At 36.3% G+C, this 22,822-nt stretch overlaps 1 protein-coding gene across 4 annotated transcripts in view; it reads left to right on the top strand.

Annotated features, from left to right (window-relative positions):
* Positions 1-8,557, top strand: part of LOC149802881 (tuberin-like) — a 194,860-nt gene extending 186,303 nt beyond the window's left edge. For all 4 annotated transcript variants that reach the window (XM_089952331.1, XM_089952334.1, XM_089952333.1 and 1 more), the window contains one exon: positions 561-8,557. In XM_089952331.1, coding sequence (XP_089808457.1) covers positions 561-740 — 180 coding nt within the window. In that variant the 3' untranslated portion in view covers positions 741-8,557. The remainder of the gene's footprint in view (positions 1-560) is intronic.
* The last annotated feature ends 14,265 nt before the right edge of the window (positions 8,558-22,822 follow it).

Genomic DNA, 22,822 nt, shown 5'->3' on the forward strand with positions numbered 1-22,822 from the left:
TTAGTCCCTTTGGGGTCTCTTGTTTTGATAATGACATCAGGATGCTAACGAAAATGAATATTATGTGATATTTTTTAATTGATAAATTAAAACTGGATATATGAGACAAGGCATCTTTGCTGGCCAGTGTTCTGATATGTTAACCTATCTACACCTTGGCGGATCAATCCAATATTTCAGTGATTTGCACTAGCAGCATCTATTGGATTTTACAAGTCACCTGCCTTAGTATGTAATGTCAATCAACCAATAGAATAGCATTTAAATGCAGTTGGAGGCAGCCAACAGGTCACCATGTTGTTGAAAGTGACAACAATAATTGTAAGAGTGATTTCAATTAGCTGCAGTGGCATGCCACTCCACCCAATGAAATTCACAGACCAGAAGCACTGAAATACTGCTTCACCATGGTATAGATAGGATAACATATTGGAACCTTTGCTAGCAAAGATGAGAATAAGGCAATATTCCCATAAGTTTGGTATAAAATAGCCATGGATAACTTTGTTATACAATGCCATTGTATAATTTTGCATCTATTTCTACTGAACATTTTGCAGCTTGCTTCAATGGTGCTTCAGAGGGAACACTCCAATCCACAGGATCCCTTTGCCTCCAACTGGCTAGAGCGTCTGCGGAAAATTAGACAGATCAAGGCCAAGGCTTTTGTGGAAGTTGGTACCCGTGAGATGCCCCCATCATCACGATCACATATGGAAGATTTTACGGACTATGTTTGATTTCATAGACCTTGCTTATTGTGCAGTGTGATTCTCCATCGAGTATTAAATAAATGCAGTTCACTTTTGTGTATGTGTGTGTGTGTGTGTGTGTGTGTGATTTGGATTTTTAACCTAGCTGTCACATTATCCTGACACCAGGCCAACCAGTCCTAACACTAATCTCTTAATGCTGAGCGCAAAGCGAGGCAGCTGTTAGTACCATTTTTATAAGTTTTTTTTTATGACTCGGCCAGGGATCATACCCATGACTTTCTGCATCCGAGGCGGACGCTCAAACCACTAGGCCACCGGAGCAGTCTTCCACTTTTGTAAATCTAATACAAACTTCTCACTGTAAAATAGTGTAACCCAGCTCATCAAATGACACTTTGATTCACTTAAATATGTTGTTTCTATTCAATTATTCTATAAATGCTGTATTTTGATAAACAAAAGTAACATTAGCAAGTCTAGACTGTAAATTTTGATTTCATTTTATTGTCGATAATGGGTACTGTAAGTACCAGATCACAAGATAATCATTTCCAGTTCATTGGATGAGACATAATACATTGTATATACTCACTTATAAGTCAAGTCAGACTGCAAAAAACAAAGATCCTGATCTGCCATGGCATAATGTACCTACAGATCAGGGTCTATGCTGTTTGTTCTACTGATTACTCCTAACAAAATGCAGTTTGCAGTTGGACTCATCTTATTCGGGAGTATACACCACTCTCTCAATAACTCTTTGCCTGATAACTTGCAAACCCTCTTATAACATGGGGTCAGGCATGGATCCCTTTTTGTTAAAAACAAAATACCAAGAAAATTTATCAATGTTTCTTAAACTGGAAGAAAATCACGATCAAAATTGGTAACTGAAACATTGATATATTGCTCGTTTTATGGTCGTAAATTGTAGATAGGACCTGGAAGTTTTAATCAACATTTTGAAATTATCAACTGTTAATAAGAAGTCCTATGATTGGTTTCATTTTCAATCCAAACGACATTCTTAGGACACCGTAATTAAAAATATTCAAGAAAATTTTTATTAGTGATAATGTAACTTATGCCTAGTGTAGGCAGTACATTAATATTTAAATGCCAATTAAGCACTTTTTATTAAGTGAAATTTTGAATCAAATAAAGAAGATGAAATAAAAGAAAAGTTAAAAGGCATGAAAATCCTACATATTTAAAATCTAGCAGCCCTGGTCGTATATTGGGTGAACTCACTTCAGTTGGTCAATCGAACACTGTTATAAATGTTGTTGTGTATGTAACATAATTAAACTGCCTTAAATTAACCAACTTATTCATAACTATGATCAAAGATAGCAAGGCAAGCAAGCGAAACGAATACTTCATAAAATAAAGAGCTTGGTTTCTCAGATACGGACCATTTTGGGCAAGCGAGTTTCAGAGAATTCCTGAACTGGCATTTAGAGATATCCTCAAGGATGATAAGAAGTTTCACTGTTACTTAAAATAAAGTCACGACAACAATATTTTACTAACTGAACAATACAAAAATTGAGTTTCGGCATAGACAATTGTCTCATGAAATAAATGCCGCTAGTTTTTAAAAAAAAGGAATCTTGTTTGGTGGTGTATCAACAGTTAGTCTAGTTCCCTGCTACTTTGACTCCCGACTTAGCATTATAATATCAAATATCAGTCCGAGAACCAGACTAATCAACAAAACAAAAAGCAGTGATGTAATACACATGTTTTTGTATACACGTGATGGTTGTGGAAACCATTTGGAACGATCTTTCACATGTTGGACATTTTGAAAATATATGTTATTTATACAGAAAAAAACAAGCAAAAGCAACTTCATTAGAAAAAGCACATTATTAACAATTATTATTGACATGATTGCAGAATGACAAATCAGTCATGCGGTTTTCTCGATATCTAAAAGGGTTTTTTCAATTTTTAGAGGTCTCAGTAAATCGCACCCTTGCTTATAGTGCAATCTATGTTTGTGGACCCAATTGTGCGTGGGTTATTGAGGGAAGGTGTATATGTTATCTAAAATGGATTGTTTGAGTGTCAGCGTGACAGTGACAAACTCTAGATGCATGTGACATTCTTGTCAGTCCATATCTAAAATGGGTTGCTTGAATGAATGACAGTGACAGACTCTTGATGCATATGACATTCTTGTCAGTCCATATCTAAAATAGGTTGCTTGAATGAATGACAGTGACAGACTCTAGATGCATATGACATCTTGTCAGTCCATATCTAAAATAGGTTGCTTGAATGAATGACAGTGACAGACTTTTGATGCATATGACTTTCTTGTCAGTCCATATCTAAAATGGGTTGCTTGAATGAATGACAGTGACAGACTCTTGATGCATATGACATTCTTGTCAGTCCATATCTAAAATAGGTTGCTTGAATGAATGACAGTGACAGACTCTTGATGCGTATGACATTCTTGTCAGTCCATATCTAAAATAGGTTGCTTGAATGAATGACAGTGACAGACTCTTGATGCATACGACATCTTGTCAGTCCATATCTAAAATAGGTTGCTTGAATGAATGACAGTGACAGACTCTTGATGCATATGACATTCTTGTCAGTCCATATCTAAAATGGGTTGCTTGAATGAATGACAGTGACAGACTCTTGATGCATATGACATTCTTGTCAGTCCATATCTAAAATAGGTTGCTTGAATGAATGACAGTGACAGACTCTTGATGCATATGACATCTTGTCAGTCCATATCTAAAATAGGTTGCTTGAATGAATGACAGTGACAGACTCTTGATGCATATGACATTCTTGTCAGTCCATATCTAAAATGGGTTGCTTGAATGAATGACAGTGACAGACTCTTGATGCATATGACATTCTTGTCAGTCCATATCTAAAATAGGTTGCTTGAATGAATGACAGTGACAGACTCTTGATGCATATGACATTCTTGTCAGTCTATATCTAATATAGATTGCTTGAGTGAATGACAGTGACAGACTATAGTTGCAGAAGACAAGCCTTTCAGAATTTTTCCATCAATCAAAAAAAAAAAGTGAAAATGCAAATGTGATTTGTTCATACAATGGTGTTTCACTTACTGCCAAAATCCTGATAAATAATAAATAAAAGCCTAAATGTTGGTCATTTTCGGAATGAATTTCCAAAAGATAGAGGATTGTATGGTATTTATAATTTATTATCAGAAATGTGCTTGGACAAAGTAGGCAAGTAGAGTACCTAAAGTTGTTTTTGTATATTTGATTATATCAGAACAAATACAGTAATGTTTGACACTGTTAGACTGTTAAAATAATAGTTTAATGTTGAATGAACACAACACGTATATAATTTAACTGAAGAAAAAATATGACCTTATTATACTCATTAAAAATTAACTTAATATTTGTATTTTTCATTTTCAATTAATTTATTTGAGGAAAGAGGCAACATATTTTTGCTTAGAAATAGATTTCTGAGCTTGTTTATTTAAAATGAGTACATTTCCTGTATTCTGGCACACATTCAAGTAGCAGATTAAAGGCTGTGTAGTTATGATTTAATTTGAAACAGCATAGACTCTGATAAGCCAGTGGATTTTTTGAAAGTATATCATGGTGTACACTGTTCATAGCCAAGTGTATACCCAGATAAATATGGTACATTTTTTTGTCTGTGCTTATCCAATGTACAGTGTAATTTTGTTTATCATGTGCAAAATATTGTAGTTGAAACTAGAGCACCTGCTGTGGTTCACCACCAAAAATCCCATTACTTTTAATGACATATTCCAACTCTCTACACACACACACACACACACACACATTAGACTGGTAGTGAGTTATCCAGAAGTCCTAAAGCATAAAACATCATATAAATGATGTGTATTACTGCATATAAAGTTGGAAAGGAAAATATTTGAAAATATCATTGTAATTTAAATTTTTGTGCCTCTGGCCTGTGACGCTTTCCATGAGACTCCTGGGGTGGGAGCCAAGGATATTTCCTCTCTTGCAGAAAGGTCTCCAAGGAGAACAAAGCTACAGAGTTTCAGGAATTTCCATCCAGGAACTTTGGAGGAAATACAATAATGGGCAGACAGAGTATATCTATATCCCTTATTAAAATTTGGGGAAAATATTAGACAAACCCATTTAGGTATATACTTTGTTAAATAAATTACACTTGTCGGAGCTCATGGAAGTCACTTGAGCACAGTGAAGAAGCAAGTTTCTTTATCTTATACACGTATAGTAAACCTGGTAATCCTTTGTAAACATGAATGCGAATCAGACTAAAATGTCACTAACTGCCATTGTAATCCATAATGCCATTGTAATCCATAATGCCACTGTAAATGCCACTGTAATCCATAATGCCATTGTAATGCCATTGTAATCCATAATACCACTGTAATCCATAATGCCAGGGATGAATGAGGTCTTTGCCTTTGCCTACTAGTAAGTGATAATTGTTTTTACAGATTTGATTGTTAATTATCAATCAGTAGCAATAGTGATGATAATAAAAACAAAGGTGTCAGCAAATTAGGTTTAGAGTCCCAAAGGATGTGATGGTGTTTGTGATTAATGTGAAGAATCTTACTGACATTATAAAAACATTAGTCCCAGATAGTACCAATCTTGAGCAGTCCTGGCTGTCAATCAGCAGTTTGAATCTACCCACAGACAGGAAATAATTTAACACTGATGGGGACTGCCAGCAATGGTCTCTTAAAAATACTAAAATAGCTTGTGGTACCTATAAGAAGAGTACGAATGGCAACAAGTAACTGTGAAAGGACTGATTTGATGAGATTTTGTGTATATTTTAATATTTAAATAATGTAAACTTGTTCGATAGTTGTAATTTTTGATCATTTGCATGCTAAATAGGAGGTTATGAAAATCTTTCCTCTTTTCAGATCAAAACCTCTGATCAAATTGGAAATCTCTTGGTTCTGTCCTCACCTGTCTTTTCTGAGTTAATTATTTAACATTATTTAACATTATTGCTGTAGTAACATGTATTATTCTACTTATCATATATGATATGAGAAACATTATGTTTCTCCTTTAGTTTAATGTGATAGAGTCCATAACTACCTACTGCCTCGTGTACCAAACTGTAGTATAGCAATTTGATTGAAAACTTGATAATTGAATGTATGGGTTGAAGGTGTTGAAAAACACCAGTAAATTGGATGGTAATAATGTGTTATTTGTGATCCCTAACCGCAGACTATGCTTTGTACCAAAATGGTATTAAAAAAATTATTGAATTGTCAGTGATTTAATGTGTGCCAGGAGAGGGGTGGGCTGGGGAATCAACAAAATGCAAGTTAAAAACATAAATTAATTATAGAGGATAATACTATTTTAGGTGTGTAACCTATGAGGGGGAGAGTTATTTTTTTATCAGCACTGTACATGTCTGATGCATGCAGTCAGTATAAACAGTGAACGGTCCTGCTTAGACCCTATGTAAAACTAACCTCAGGGCAGTTTATACAGCTGATTATCATGGAGTCAGTTCTTAGGTAAAGCAGGCAGAAATAAGCACCCATGATTTCAGCGATACTTAATTGGCTGAGAATAGTTGGAATGATGCTATATCAAGTCCATTAAACACGGCTGTGGGAGAGCCCATTGGGCTAATTTGCATGAGTAAAGTACACTAAGTAGAACAACCCATTCCCTTTGAGTAATGCATGTTGAAGAACAAAAGTTATTGCATATAATTGCCTTGTATGAGTCTGTTTAAGCCACATATTTTTCAAGATTATTGGCAAGTTTGTGATCAGTGGCAAAGCTTCTTTGAAGTCGGATACTCCATATATAAAATGCCAAATAATTACATCAGTAGTCAGAAATAATTACATCAGTAGTCAGAAATAATTACATCTGTAGTTAGAAATAATTACATCAGTAGTCAGAAATAATTACATCATTAGTTAGAAATAATTACATCAGTAGTTAGAAATAATTACATCAGTAGTCAGAAATAATTACAGCAGTAGTTAGAAATAATCACATCAGTAGTTAGAAATAATTACATCAGTAGTCAGAAATAATTATGTCTGTAGTTAGAAATAATTACATCAGTAGTCAGAAATAATTACATCAGTAGTTAGAAATAATTACATCAGTAGTCAGAATAACGTGGTTTAATTTTCAAAGGTGAATTGGCAAGATACAAGTGTGAATAGGAATAGATCAACCATCTGCAAAATGAGCAAAGCCCTGCAAAATTAAATTTTGTAACTCCTAGACGGTGTTTTCACTTTGCAAGGGTGAGCATTTTAATTTTTGCACAAACTGCAAACACCATGTTGTCATTAATAATTTTGCAGCATAGGGCAGCCATTGATTTGTCAACACCACACTACAATTTTTCACTCCCACACAGCAGTGTAGACACAGAAAGGTCATGCCAAGAAAAATTAACGAGATCTATGGAAAAATTTAAACTGAGTCAAGATGAACACAAATGACCGTTGTATTACTGTCAGATCCCCCCCCCAAACAAACAAAAAGTATTTAATGTGGTGATGGTTTGAAGGTACATGTACATTAAATGCTTTATTGAAAACAGACATGGTATTTTGATCTTTGTTAATTAGATTTTGAATTGCCAGTAAAATTATTCAGTGTAAGCTTATACGAAAAGATAACTTATTCTCAGCTGGACTATGTATCTTTATAGGTCACATGCATTTACCCCTTAGGACCACAAAACACACTTTTTTGAGACCCCTAAACCTCCTTAAACACACACACATTTTCTAGGAATATTGTAGGTATAGCAGGGCTTGTAGTGGTATCACTTTAAATCCAGAATCCTGTTAAAATGAAGGACATTATAATGTGGGAGAGCTTATCCTAACTTATTTTGAGGGAAATTTTTCATGCAGTTGTTTCCATATGACGTAGTCCTATGTTTAATGCAAACAGTTGTTTCCATATGACATAGTCTTGCATTTAATGCAAACAGTTGTTTCCATATGACATAGTCTTACGTTTAATGCAAGCAGTTGTTTCCATATGACATAGTCTTACTGTTAATACACACAGTATGCCCCTATTACATTTCAGTAACAGTGCCTATGACATCCATCATGGTACTGATAAGTCGCAGTGAGTTATTTTAAGGACATTGTTCAGTTTAAACATCCAGACCATTCAATCTGCCAGACACCATACTTCAAGCATTTGCTATAATTTTAAAACAGAATAATACATAACATTTCTGGACACTAAATGTATTATTTTGTTTTTAATATGACGGAAAAATTCAGGTTGGAAACTAAACAAACAAATGTTTTGCCCATACTCAAAAATGTGATTGAAGAGATGACAGTCAGACCTTGACACCACTTTGATTAGACTGAGTTCATTTGGCCCTCACATTTTTTCATCTTTCTGCTAGCTGAAAGGCCAGAGAATGGCAGGTAACCAGATATAAAGACTTTCATTTCTCTAAGGGATTGCTGTATTCTCTCTCTGTTAGCTTGTCTAAACCATTCCTAGTCATGAACCAGTATGCAGAGAGAGCCAAAATAAATTTTACTTGAATTGTTATATTTTGTTTATTTATTTGTATGTATATGTACATAGAACTGCTGGATATTAGCCTGAGATAGCTCATCCAGACTGATTAGTATGTTAAGAACATAAATGTAATATTTCAACAGAATAACCACTTATTGCATTGCTTGAATATTTATGTGGAGTTTAAATCACTACTTAAAACAGTTACACTGTTCTTTGTGATTAATTTATTGTATATTCTTGTAATTCATATTTAATTTCAATACAGATTTATTCTTGTCCTTTTGTGCTTTTTGAGAATCCCGTATTGTAGGAAGTCCTTGTTAAGTGACACCACTGAGAAGTATTATAAGTGCATCGGTTTTCTCATGATTTCTTGGTAACACTACTAGTCATCGACCAGAATGTCTTGTGTTATAGTATATTGACCATCATCTGTCTTACGTCTTACATCTTCCATCAATCGATTTGCACAAGCCTGTTATCACTATGCCTTTGAAATTACTTGGAGGATTGCCATGAAACTTTGCACACATGTTCATAGCAAGACCTAGCCCCCCCCCCCACAAAAAAAAAAAAAAAAACCTCTTGTCATCACTGATTAGGGGTTATATGAGCATGGATTTTTCACTAAAGGAATTTGTAGGATGTCTAGGTTGGTTCTAAATGAAAATGGTGTTGATGCAAAAAGGCAGCCATAGCATTCATTTTGAAAATTGTATTATTGCTACTTCTCCTGATTGGCAAATCATATTATCGTAGGTTTTTACCAGAATTTACATGATGTTGATTCTGAACTGATGCCTAATAATAATAATAATAATAATAATAACAATAATAATAATAATAATGCTTTATTTATAGAGGGTGACTCATTAGTCAAGGACTATTCTCCATTGAGGCCCTCTAAAGACATTATAACAATGCACATTATATGAAGATAGCAATAATTACTGTTTATTTTCACATGTTTAGTATTAAAATACTAAATTCCATTGTCTATTAGAAACACATACATGCTCATGATATCTCTTCTTTAAAACTCTAATATTTTCAGCAGATTTTACATGTAGTGGAAGCTTGTTCCACATTACTGTACCAGAGTATTGGAAGCTCTTTTTAAATTGTTCTGTTAATGCTTTTGGTGGTAGAAGGTTTGCATGTGATATTGATCTCAACTGGTATTGTGTTGAAAAAGGCCTGAATAAGTCCTGAAGATCCTATTTTGTTATGCCCAGTTTTGGACTCTAATAAGGTCTGAGTTTAATCTCATTTGGATAACTTCAGTATCAGGACTAGATGCATACAAGGTTGCATCATCAGCAAACAAATCTGTATTTGTGGATTCATTATTTCATAGTAGATCATTGATTAAGATAAAGAAGAGCAGAGGGCCCAAAACTGAGCCTTGAGGGATCCCTAAATGAATTGTGCGAGTTTGAGAGCTAATATTGCCAATGCTTGCTTGTTGAGACCTTTGGTTTAGGTATGATCTAAACCAGTTTAAAAAAGGATTCTCAAACCTGTAACAATGGCCACCATGTTGGCAGTCTTGAAAATCTCATCATTGCCAGTATTTATAGTTGTAATAATAATAATATTAATAATAATAATAATTATTATTATTATTATTATTAATATTATTTTTATTTTCAGAAGGTAACTGAATTAATAACGAGAACTAAAGTACCTTGCAGCCCAAAATTATGAATGTATATAATACAAGCAAATGATATGTTTACACACATGCACATAAACATACTCACACAAGCAAATACAGAATACATAAATAACTATTTACATAAATGCTACATTGCTGCAAAAATGAAAATGAAGGTGGGTAGTGTAACTTGTACTTTAATAAGTACACCATCTTTATGATTTCATCCATCTAATACACCCATTATGGAAGGAAGAGATACTTGGAGCTGATTGGGAATGTTATCCCAAACAAGATTACAATAGGGTTTTCACCAAATTGTGATATCTTGTTGGTCCTAATTACAGATCGTGCCAATTGTATATCAAATATAATTGCCAGGACAGCCATCTTGATTCTTATCGCTACTTCTTTTGAATTGCTGGCATGGGTTTTCACCAAAAGATTTTTTAGTGCTGTTTTGTTTGCTCCCAAATTAAAATGGTGCTTGCATCCATTATGGCTGATGTAGCAGCTACTTTGAAAATCTTGTCACTTAGAAATATCAGAAATATTTTCAATACAAAGCAGCTTAAAAGAAATAATGATATTGTCATTATTTATGGAAATTCTTAAAGCATCAGTCCCTTGCAAGGAATCGTGTTTTATTCTTCTCTCTAACCTACTTTTACTTCTCCATCTTGTAGCCCCCCACCCCCACGCGGGTCCAGGGTTGTAGAATTGGCCTGACGTGCCTCACTACGTGTCGTAAGAGGCAACTAAGTAGAGAAAATCTGTTTGCCGTGGGTTGAGTACCGTGTCGGGGGAGAAAAGGATCCTGGTAGTTGAGCAGAGGCTTTCCATGCGATACACTACTTTGGCCTCTACTTCTCCTAGACGGGTGGTTGGGATGGGCCCGGTCTAGACAAATCGGCTGGTTACGCCGAGCCCTAGGAAATCTTTATTTACTCACTCACCATCTTTATCTTTTTTCTCGTATCTCGCTTGATACCACCAGTGCCACTGCAGTCTATTCCTTTATCGTTCCCTTTCCCAAGTCTTAGAAGACTTCCTAGAAGGCAGTGGCTTAACGGGTCAATCGGAAGGTAATTTTACCGACCCTAGAAGGTGGTGACTTCACGGGTCAATCAAAGGTAATTTTATCAACTGAGTATGGCATCTGTGTATCCCTGGCACTTGAAAAATGTCCCCTTGTTGGGCTCCATGGTGGCCGGGGAACACGGGTGCTGAATTTTCAATAAAACCAACATGGAAAATAAAATATAAAATAAAATCAAACGTACCAAAACTGGATCAGAGTAGGATGATGAACCATGTAGTGTGGAATCCTTTCCTCGCTTCATGGTCATCCAATCAAAAGACGAATCGAAGCCACTTGCTGCACTATCGCCATTCATAGTCGAAAAGACTATACTTGGATTAGTCGGCAAGCCAAAAAGTGTCAAAAACCTAAATCTGGCGGACTACTTGTAGAGTGCGAGCGCAAAGCACATACTGAAAATATCCACAAAATTAAAACCTTTCACGATATTCCAGTAACCACTCTACACGTAACACATCAAAGGCGTCATTCGTTGCTGTGACTTAGCTGGAATCCGCGACAAAGAAATCGTCGAGGGGATGAAAAATGAAGGTGTTACTGCAGTCCGTAGAATTCGTATCAAACGAGACAACAATCTGCAGGACACCAACACCATTATACTCACCTTCAACAAGCCAACAGTACCTAAAGTGGTAAATGTTGGATTCCTACAAGTTAAGGTTGAGATATACATACCAAATACGGCCATCATGAAGACCGATGCTCCAGAAGCCAAATATGTGGCCGATGCGGAGACCCCTCTCATCGGGAACCCGAATGCAAAGCCACTCCGCATTGCGTCAACTGCGGAAAGGATCACCATGCTAATTCAAAGGAATGCGACACAAGGAAATAGGATAAGGAAATACAGAGGGTTAAATACACATCCAACATCCCCTATCCAGAGGCCAGGAAGCTTGTACAAGCTAGAACATCACTCCCCGGCACGTTCTTCTCAACTGTAGTGAAAAGCAACCAAAAAGCAACGAAAGACAAACAAACCCACCTGAATCCCCTTCCGGCTCGAACATTCCGCATTACAAACCCCCGAAAAACTAATTATCTACTCAAACAACATTCAACAATACTCCACCACCAAGATCACCAAACAGTAAAAACAAACGTCGCAAACAAATAGGCAGCAAAAGGGGTCTGATGACCCCATAAAGCTGCACAATAGGTTTAGAGACTTTGAGGATATGGATGCAGAAGAAAGTGCTCCATGTCCTCAAGGTGGCTCCAGACCTAACAACAAAAAAATAACCCACCTACCCCCCCCCCGTACTTCCTCCAGAGAAGTAACCAAATAGATTGCCTCCGCGAAAGGTCTAACCTAGCTCCAGAATCATCAATATAAACTTGTAATGAAGAACACCATCATACAATGGAACTGTTGAGGACTTAAAGCCAACTACCATTATATTCTTCTGCTTTTAAACGAACATGATCATGCAGTACTATGCCTTCAGGAAACGTTTTTGAAAGATACGGATAACATCACACTTAAAAACTACTCCCTGTTTAACACCTACTCTCAAAATGTTGACAGGCCTCAGGAGGAGTCTCGGTTATTGTTATAAACATAGCCTCTCATAGCGTCATCCCTTTAAACACAAAATTACAAGCCATTACTATAAGCGTCACTTTACATCGAGTGATTACCTTTTGTTCTATCTACATACCACCAAACACCAACCTAATACCAAACGAATTAGACAACCTTGTTAAACAACTTCCAGCACCCTTTGTTTTACCCGGGGATTTTTGTCATGTTTACCCCGACCCAGAGTAGCCCAGTTGAAACATGTATAATCAAGGTAATTCTGACAGGCCATTGTTTGATGTCGAACATTGCCGAAGGCTAGCACTAATCCCTTACGTAAGATTGTTGTGGCTAGAATAGAAGAACCGGACATCGGAGTTGCAAAGTCACAGACAGCCAATTATCACCTAGGTGTCGAAATGTTTCCAAGATCAAAAGAAGTTGCCTGAAGAAGTGGGAGTGTCTTAACTTCTTTCCCCTGCAAACAGACAGACAGGTTGAACTGGCCGCTAAGACGATTGGACAGGGGCACAGCGCCACCCAATCAGAATCGAGATAGGGGGAGACCTTGATTTGGGTAGAATGATATCCCCGCATTTTCCGGCAAAAGTTAGTTCGCTGAGAGAAATTACCCAGAGAAGAGGTTAGCGTAACTCTGAATAGCCATTCGTTATTGGCGGGAAAATCTTAGAGCGGGAAATTCTAAGTACAGAAAGCTTCAAATAAGGTCAGTAGATATTTGTTCGGTCTTTGTGGAATGCGACTGCATTTTAATTGTAGGTCGTATGTATACTTTATTATTACTAGAATCGTAGTACGAAGAATTACTTTGTTTTGTTAATATGTTTGCATATTTTGAAGAAATGAGTTGATATTTGTAAAGAATTATATAGCTTGCTAGCCGCCGTAAGAGTTAATATTGTACTTTGCTATGTGGGTATTTTATAGTAGACTAACACATATGTTCATATGATTATAGATTTTGCCATTGTTGAATATTTGTAATGTACAGACATGCGTCTGATTGTTGTCAGATTGTAGTACGATGAGATTAAATATATATGTGTATATACTGACGTGACGCAATGTATTGGTGTCTGTATAACAATTCGCTGATACCGTGTTATTACGCCATTGTTTACCCTGCAAGAAGTGTGTGGGAATTTCGATGTGTATGCATGATTGGCCGAAACAGTGACAGCTATCTGATGGTTAATTGTCGATATAGTGTGAGGTGAGATTCGATAAAACATATGTTAACGCCTTGTGGTTTTTCACAGGAAGCTTTGAGGGACAGACCAGTTACAGTTTGGTCCCGTAGTCTCGGATAGAGAGACGGAGGAAAGGAGAAGAAAGGAGAAGAAGGTGAAGTTGAAGTCTGGGAGCGAAATTGGAGGAGGAGATAATAGAGAGGGAAAGGAGAAGAAAGGAGAAGTTGAAGTCTGGGAGCGAAGTTGGAGGAGGAGATAGTAGAGAGGGAAACAGAGACAAAGGAGGAGTTAGAGGAACGGAAAGAAGGAAGAATCAGCGGGAAGAAATAGATGAGTAGATGCAAGGACAGAGGGAAAATCGAACTCACACTGTAAATCACGGGATGAATTAGGCTGTCACTTGGTCGAGGGAAAGACGAGTGATTGGAAGTTTATCGTTTTAAATTATCACATTTATTAAATTGTTATTGATTGAATTTCATCTTCTTGTTTTCTATAATTTAACCGTCGGCATTGCTGACTGGGGGCTCAGAGCTGTAAATCTATCTCGTCACTAATTTAACTTTCTAACCTAACGAGCCAGGGTGTAACTTTCATCATAATTTAATTAAATTATATTGGAAGAACCCCACCCCAATACGTCAAAACGCCACAATTTTAATGCCCATAACATTTTATGGGGATCAAATTGCATAAGTGACAGAGGCCACAAAATAGAAGACTTCATTTCCAGACACGAGTTGTGTCTATATAACACCCAAATCACATACATATTTACACCCAGGAACGCGTACATACACGTGTATCGATTTGACAATATGTTCTCCTTCGCTGCTTTTGGACTATGAATGGAAGGTCGCTGATGACCTTCACAGCAGTGATCACTTTCCAATCTTCCTTGAAAATATTAACTCTACAACTGATGACGTAATTCCACAATGGAATATAGAGAAGGCCGACTGGGCTAAGTTTGAAACACTCTGTAAAACTAGGCTGAATGCAGATACAGTTTTCAATGTTAATGACCCTATTCAGCATTTTACATCTACTTTAACCGAGATTGCAGAAGAATCTATCCCCAAGTCCTCCCCAAACTGTAAAAGAACCCCAAACCCTTGGCTCACTAAGGAATGTAAGGAAGCCATTAGACAACGCCGAGAAGCATTGAAAAAATTTAACAATCGTCCGACGCCCGAAAATTTAAGTAAATATCGTATTCTCTGGGCCAAAGATCGTCGCACGATCAAAGAAAGTAAACGAACATCATGGAAGTAATATGTTTCTTCTTTAAACTCTCGCTCTTCTATTAAGAAAGTTTGGGACACGATCAGCAAAATAAACGGAATGAGAAAACACAATTCTGTCCGACATCTGAAACTGAACAATAACAATTTTAGTTCAAAACGTGACATAGCAAATGTTCTTGCGGACACATTCTCTAAAAATTCCTTATCATCTAATTATTCAGAAGCCTTTCAAAAATTGAAAACTCAAAAAGAAAAGTCACGTTTAAAATTCACATCCAACAACTCAGAAAGTTATAACCAACTGTTCTCACTATCGGAGCTTATGGAGGCTTTAGATAAGGCCCATGATACATCCGCTGGACCTGACGAAATACATTACCAGTTTTTAAAACATCTTCCAGAATCATCATTAACATCTCTTTTGAAACTCTTCAATGATTTATGGATTACTGATAATCTACCTAAGATCTGGAAAGAAGCAACAGTAATACCAGTTCCCAAACCAGGTAAAGATAGTGAAGATCCTACCAACTATCGACCTATTGCACTCACAAGCTGTGTGTGCAAAACAATGGAACGAATGATCAATTCTCGGCTTGTATGGTACCTGGAAACTAACAATTTAATATCTCCTTTCCAAAGTGGCTTTCGTTATGGACGGAGCACCAATGATCATCTGGTTAGACTGGAAACATATATTCGCGACGCATTTATCAAGAAAGAACATTTAGTAGCGGTTTTCTTCGATTTAGAAAAGGCCTATGACACGACATGGAATTACGGGATACAAAATGACCTGCACGATCTGGGTCTAAAAGGCCGTCTGCCCTCTTTCATATCCAACTTTCTCTCAGACAGAGAATTCAAGGTACGAACGGGCTCTACTTTCTCAGATCTGTACGAGCAACAGATGGGTGTGCCCCAGGGCAGTACTTTATCTGTGACGCTTTTCAATAGCAAAATCAATAGCATCACCAAGTGTTTGACTCCTGGTGTGGATTGCTCGCTATATGTTGATGATTTTCTAATATGTTATCAGTCAAAGCACATGCATACAATTGAAAGACAACTACAGCAAAATATAAACAAGATTCAAAATTGGGCTAGTACGAACGGCTTCAAATTCTCGAAATCAAAAACGGTATGTATGAATTTCTGTCAGTTACGACGACATCACAATGAACCTAAACTCACGCTGGACGGAACACCTATTCCAGTTGTTGAGGAAACAAAATGTTTAGGTATTATCTTTGACAGAAAACTGACTCTTATTCCACACCTAAAGAACTTGAAAGCTAACTGCTTAAAAACACTTAACCTACTTAAAGTAGTAGCGCACATTGACTGGGGTGCTGATAGAAAAATCATCCTGAATTTATATAGAACGTTTATTCGCTCCAAACTGGACTATGGTTGCGTTGTGTATGGTTCAACCAGAAAGTCATATCTTAAAATGCTTGATCCAAGTCATCACCAGGGGATAAGACTGGCTCTGGGAGAATTTAAAACATCCCCGTGTGAAAGCCTACTAGCTGAAGTGAACGAACCACCGTTATCACATCGTAGAGAAATGCTTTCCGCACAGTATGCTCTCAAATTAAAATCAAACCCTCTGAATCCTGCTCTTTCGGCTGTTTTTGAACCCAAATACAAAACCTTGTACGAAAATAAACCAAACGCCATACCTTCCTTTGGCATTAGAAAATCATCCAGCCTTGACAGTATAAAAATAGATCTTTCTAAAATTCAGAAAACGTCCATCTCAGAAACACCACCCTGGCTACTTAAGCAATCAAAAGTACGTTTTACGCTACACGATGGGAAAAAATCCGAGACAAACCCTTCTGTCTTCCACAACTCTTACCATGAACTCCTCGCCGAATATAAAAACTACACAAGAATTTACACCGATGGGTCAAAGGATGAGGAAAAGACTGCTGCAGCCTTCGTTTGTGGAAATCACACAACGCAAGTTCGCTTACCAAATGGAACATCAATTTTTTCAGCTGAAATCAGAGCAATATACCTTGCTCTGCAACATATAGAAAACAAACGTATTTTAAACATCATCATCTTCTCCGACTCACTATCAGTACTTTAGTCACTACACGATAGAAAACTGGAGAATCCATTATTGAAAAACATACTCGTCAAAAATACAGAGCTGAGTGTCTCCCACAATATAATATACTGTTGGTGACCTAGCCATATTGGTATTAAAGGTAATGAAAAAGCGGATCGCGCTGCTAAAATGGCCCTTACTCAAGAACCATCTGATTTTAAAATACCGTATACTGATTTTAAACCTAGTGTCAGAAAGTCCTTGCGTCAGAAGTGGCAGTCATCATGGAATGATGCAGTGAATAACAAACTTCATGCAATCAAGCCAGCTCTAGGAGAATGGACTCCTTCCTACAGAACCATGCGTAGGGAGGAAGTAGTCATTGCAAGAATCCGAATTGGTCATACTTATATCACCCACTCCCACATACTAAAAGGTGAAGACCCACCAGAGTGCATTTCTTGCAATGAACCATTCACTGCTAAGCACTTTATGATAGAGTGTTTCGACCTGCATCCTACGCGCGATCAGTATTACAATCAGCATGACATGAAGGAACTTTTTTTATGCAATAAACATCACTTGTATTATAGAGTTCCTGAAAGCAGTGAATATTTACTCTAAACTCTAACTTTTATGCTATTACCTTGTGCAGTTTAATGCAATATATATACCGTCCCCTTTTAATACCTTTTCATCATTCTTCATTAACATACACCATTTACATCCCCTATTGATCGGGAAGCTTTATTTTTCACCGTTACCATCTTATCGCTTTAATTTCAACTATTTGGTTATGATATCGCTGGTCGATATGAGATTTTTTATAATTTTTAAATGATTATACATCTAACATTTTGTTTGGCGCTAACAGTGCTGATGCGCCGTTAAAATACAATCAATCACTCAAACAATCAATCAACCATATTGCAATATTAATTTCCCTATGGTTGAAGGTGAGTACAGTTAATTGTAGAGTTGAAATTTCACTGCAAACTCACCCTAGTCATTTCTAAATTTCTCAAGCCTTGCTATCCTCCATCTTTAATTTCCAAAACTTTCGCCATGGATCTCTCAATTACAAATTGATTGTGGTGTGAACTGTACATGCAGGTTTGCATGTAACAAGCATTTGTCGCACAAACTGTGACTTAAGTTTTTACACCACACCCCCAAAATGGCCCTTAGAAGGCTGCTGTTATGTAGTATTGTTAATGCCCACTCAAGCATGGTATACTTTTTGCATATTTTTCTAAATAATCAGAATTAATTAATACAGCTATTGTTTTTTCCATAGCCCAGGCCTTCAGGTGGATGTTTTCCACCTTGATGGCATGATTTTCATGCAACACTTGAGTATCAATGTTTAAACTTCCTGGCATCCATCGTTTTTATTTAGCACTTGCATTAGTAGTATGTTTTGATGTAGAATGAAGAATTTCAACAAATGTAAATAAGATACAATATTGTTTAAATATATTTTATGAGGTTAATTAAATTGAAAATAAGTTAATCATTGTTTGATATTAAATATAGCTTTTTTTCTTCCTAATTATTTTTGAAAACTGAAAAACATTTTTAATTATGGCACATGGTTTATCAGTCCATCATTAAAGAAATAATGTAATAGTCTTTTACTAATATTTCTACCTTTAAAATTAAATGCAACACAGTATATATACATATACAAGGCTTTCTCAGTCACTACTATTTCTGTTTTGTTGTGCTGTCGTTTTCCTTACTGTGGTTGTTGATATTAATGGTAACATCAACACTAATGACAACCATAAGAACTGCATGGAAATTTAAATATTTACAATCATGATTGAATTAGTCCAATCATTATAGTTCTACTTGTCATAGACCAGTAGAGCTTATGGAGTGGCCTGTTGTCCTTCCTTTGTCCATCAATTAGCACATGTTTCTTATTGCTGCTAAATGACTTGGGTTGATACCATGAAACTTTACTCATATTCATCCCAAGGTCTAGTTGATCCTGGGGCCCCGAGTGGCCAAGTGGTCTACAGCACTCACCGTTCTGGATCACTGCCATCCCACCTCTGTCTGCGAGGATTCGAGTCTCAGGCTCAACTAACAAGGGTACGCGAGAAAGCTTACCAGAAGCTTCTCATGGGTCAGTGGTTCTTCCCGGGGTTTTCCAGGATTTTTCCTCCACCAGTTATACTGGCCACCATGTATAGCCTATCTTGTGCTGAAAAATGGCGTTAAACCCTACAACATACTTTGGGTTTTCATTCAAAGACTTCATTTGATATCAGTCAATCCTAAGGTCTTACTGGATAATTTTATGTAGTCACACACACACACACACACACACACACACACACAAAATTTTTAAGTAGAGGGGATTGGCCCTGTGTTTATAAATTTACATGAACTAAATAAGTAATTTTGTTTGCATTTACTTTGAGTTAGGCTTAAAAATGGATAGGCATCTTTGGCAACTACCTTTGACAGTTAGACTAGATGACCCAGAACTACCTTTGACAGTTAGACTAGATGACCCAGAACTACCTTTGGCAGTTAGACTAGATGGCCCAGAACTACCTATGACAGTTAGACTAGATGGCCCAGGAGATCATTGCTTAACTTTGTCTACAAATGAATCGCCAGATTGGTTTATGTTTACGTCTACTACTGTAAATACCTCAGCATCTTGATGGTTGAGAAGCATGCCAATTTTTTTTTTATAAATGACAGTAAATTTCAAACCTGCATAGAGTCCATCTTGTCGTAGTCAACAGCTTTTTCTAAATATTTTCCTATCAAAAAACACTATCCCAGATCCAAATGTTTTTCTTATTGATGCTTTCTCAAGGATACGGCACAGACTAATTGCATGTGAGGTCATTTGATCATTATCGTTATGTACACAAATCATTCATACAGAAAAGTAATTATTTGTTGGTGTCAGGATATTTACCAGATTTTCTTCTAATGAATTACAAAGATAATGAAACCAGTCGGGGACTAGGGGATTCTAGACCCCTGCGATGGGAGGGAACACATCCACAACTTATCAATCATTTTTGGGTCCATGTATTTACCGCAGACCACCACAAACTACCACAAACATACCGCAAATCACTTTTAAAATGGATAATAATGCTAATTTATCAGTGAAAATATATTTTAAGTTAACAAAATATGAGACTTATATAGGCCTAATATGTGAAGAAATTTTGAAATGAGACTGTTAATATTACAGTAAATCCGATTTACAGCTGTAGAGTGAAGTTACTGGGTGAGAATTGTTTTTCTTCATAATAATTACAACATCCATTACAGTCATTAGATAATTGAAATAAGTAACATTGTTTGACTATATTTTTGTACATTTTAGTAACTAGCTATGATGTTGTCTTTTTTTCTTTCGAATCCTTAAGGATTTTTTGGAAAACTTATTTGTGTTTCACCTGTTTTGTAACGCCGTAATAAACTGTTGACGCAGTATGCGGCATAATTTCGGTGCAAATGTAATTGCCTTCACCATGCAGTGCAATCTGAAATCTACCAAACTGGAGGTCTACTACTTGAAATAATAGTATGGTGTTCAGGGATTCGGCATTGATATTTGCCCACAAGTTTCTCGTTCTGTTTTTTTTTTTTGTTTTTTTTTGTTTTTTCTTTTTTTTCTTGATTCATTTACACAATTTCTCTTTTACGTGACCGTCATAATAGTTAATGAAGTGAGGGTGGTCACGAAGAAGTTGCTTATTTTCTGATGATCTCCCCTCCAAGACAACGGAACTGTCCACATTAACCAACCCGTTGTCGCCAAAAAAGTGAAATATGTCTGTTCTATTCAGATTCACAGCAATGCCACATTTTTCTTTACAGTTGGAATTTAATGTTTTTCTTCATGTACTTTGTACATTGCACCCAAGACACATTCGGGAAAGATATCTCCAGAGGTCTGGTCAGGGCAAGTTCTGTACCAAATGACACGTGATTGTGTTGTCTTATTTTGACACTTATAATGTTCTAGAGTTTGGCTGCAATGTGGGATAGTGACGTTATATATGTCTCATAACTTGCATCGTTGTACAAAAGCACTGGGCCACAAAACGGGATGTTCTTTGCAATTAGTGCATTTTCTTATGATACTATGTTTTTTTTTTTGTATGCTTATGTTATGAGATAAAGTCTTCCCAAATTAAAAGTCCGTTCAATACCGATTGTTCCTCCCGTGATTCCACCCCCCCCCCCAAAAAAAAAAAAAAAAAATAAGTTTGTTATTTGGTTGTCTGTATATAATATTATTGATTGCACTTTTTCTATGTCATGTATTATTCACTTTGCAAATGAACATTTACCCACACATACCAATTATCTCATCAGCACATATTTTCTAAATGTTTTGGTTCTGCTATTTTCTTTTACATTCCTCTCGATACGTCTTGTTCCTTACCTTTTAAAGAGTCGTCTCATTTTAATTCTTAATAAGTTTTCCTAGGTATTGAGTAGAGCAGTCTATCTGATATTTTATCCATCGTTTTGGAATTTGCTCTCACGCATGACTGATTGACATATGGTTTATAAAAACACCATATGTTGAGAATAAACTACTACCCAATGACCAGCTTTTGTTACTGACACTGGAAACTGGTGTAAAAACTATGCACATATTCAGATTCATTTGAGATTTTATGAGATAAAATTGAGTTAATAGTTACGACTCTATGGTCACAAACTAAGTAAAAGAAAAAAAAAGAAAAAACAGTAGTTTTGTAAAACTTAATCAAATTATCGAATGAAATATGAAAATGTAAGAGGAACTAATAGTAGATTGTCGTGATTCCAAACTAATAATAATATGACAGTCCTAAATGAATGAAAAGTTCCTTATAAATTTCAAACCCGGACATTTACTAGTCTCGTAAGAACCGTGACGTTGTCAATATGGCGTTGTACAGAATTCCTTCAAACAAGCAACAACAGTAACAGAAATATATTATAGTCCAAATAATGAGCACTTTATTTCCACTGAACAGTCCAAACAAATATTTTTCCTCTCGAATAATATCTAACCACAACATAAAACACGTCTGCAGACTTACAACTGGAACACAATTAAAGTAAATGACTCCAAAATCTGAATGAAACTGATTGCTCAGTGTCACAGGATGAAGTCGGGTTGGGACTGGATTAGTGAAGACACCAAAGCAACTGCGTTAATAAAATGTTTATTTACAAACGCATATTAAATATTAACAAATCTGATACCATTATGAACAAAAAGGTAAGGAAAATTATAAAGTTCCTAACATGGAACTATCAGCAACAAGTAACTCAACGAGAAAACTCAAACATGAATTTCGCGAATGGAATTTTAAACAAACGAGAATTATGTCCTCTCACCGATCAACAAATAAAATTATATGATCTACACCCCAATATAAACAAGGTCTTATTAAGCACCAAGGGATATAGGGATATGTATGAATTTATGAATCTATCGCTCATATAACGATATGAAAATGGGAATGCTTGTAATTTTGCTCAGATAGCAATAGTGTAAATAACAATGACATGGAACACGTAATATATATTTGACGTTCAAGATGTGTCTCCAGTTCCACTCGCTCTAGTCAATGGTCAAAGAAGCGCCCATGCATGGTCCTCCCCTCTTAGTCTGCTGAAGGATCCCTCGAGAGCCCTCACATTCAACACAGACCCGATGGACCCTCGCATTGAGAAAACCAGTACACTCTTCCGA

Source organism: Sinohyriopsis cumingii, chromosome 3 (genome assembly GCF_028554795.1).
Source record: "Sinohyriopsis cumingii isolate HCF-2022 chromosome 3, ASM2855479v2, whole genome shotgun sequence".
NCBI classification, from domain to species: Eukaryota; Metazoa; Mollusca; class Bivalvia; order Unionida; family Unionidae; genus Sinohyriopsis; species Sinohyriopsis cumingii.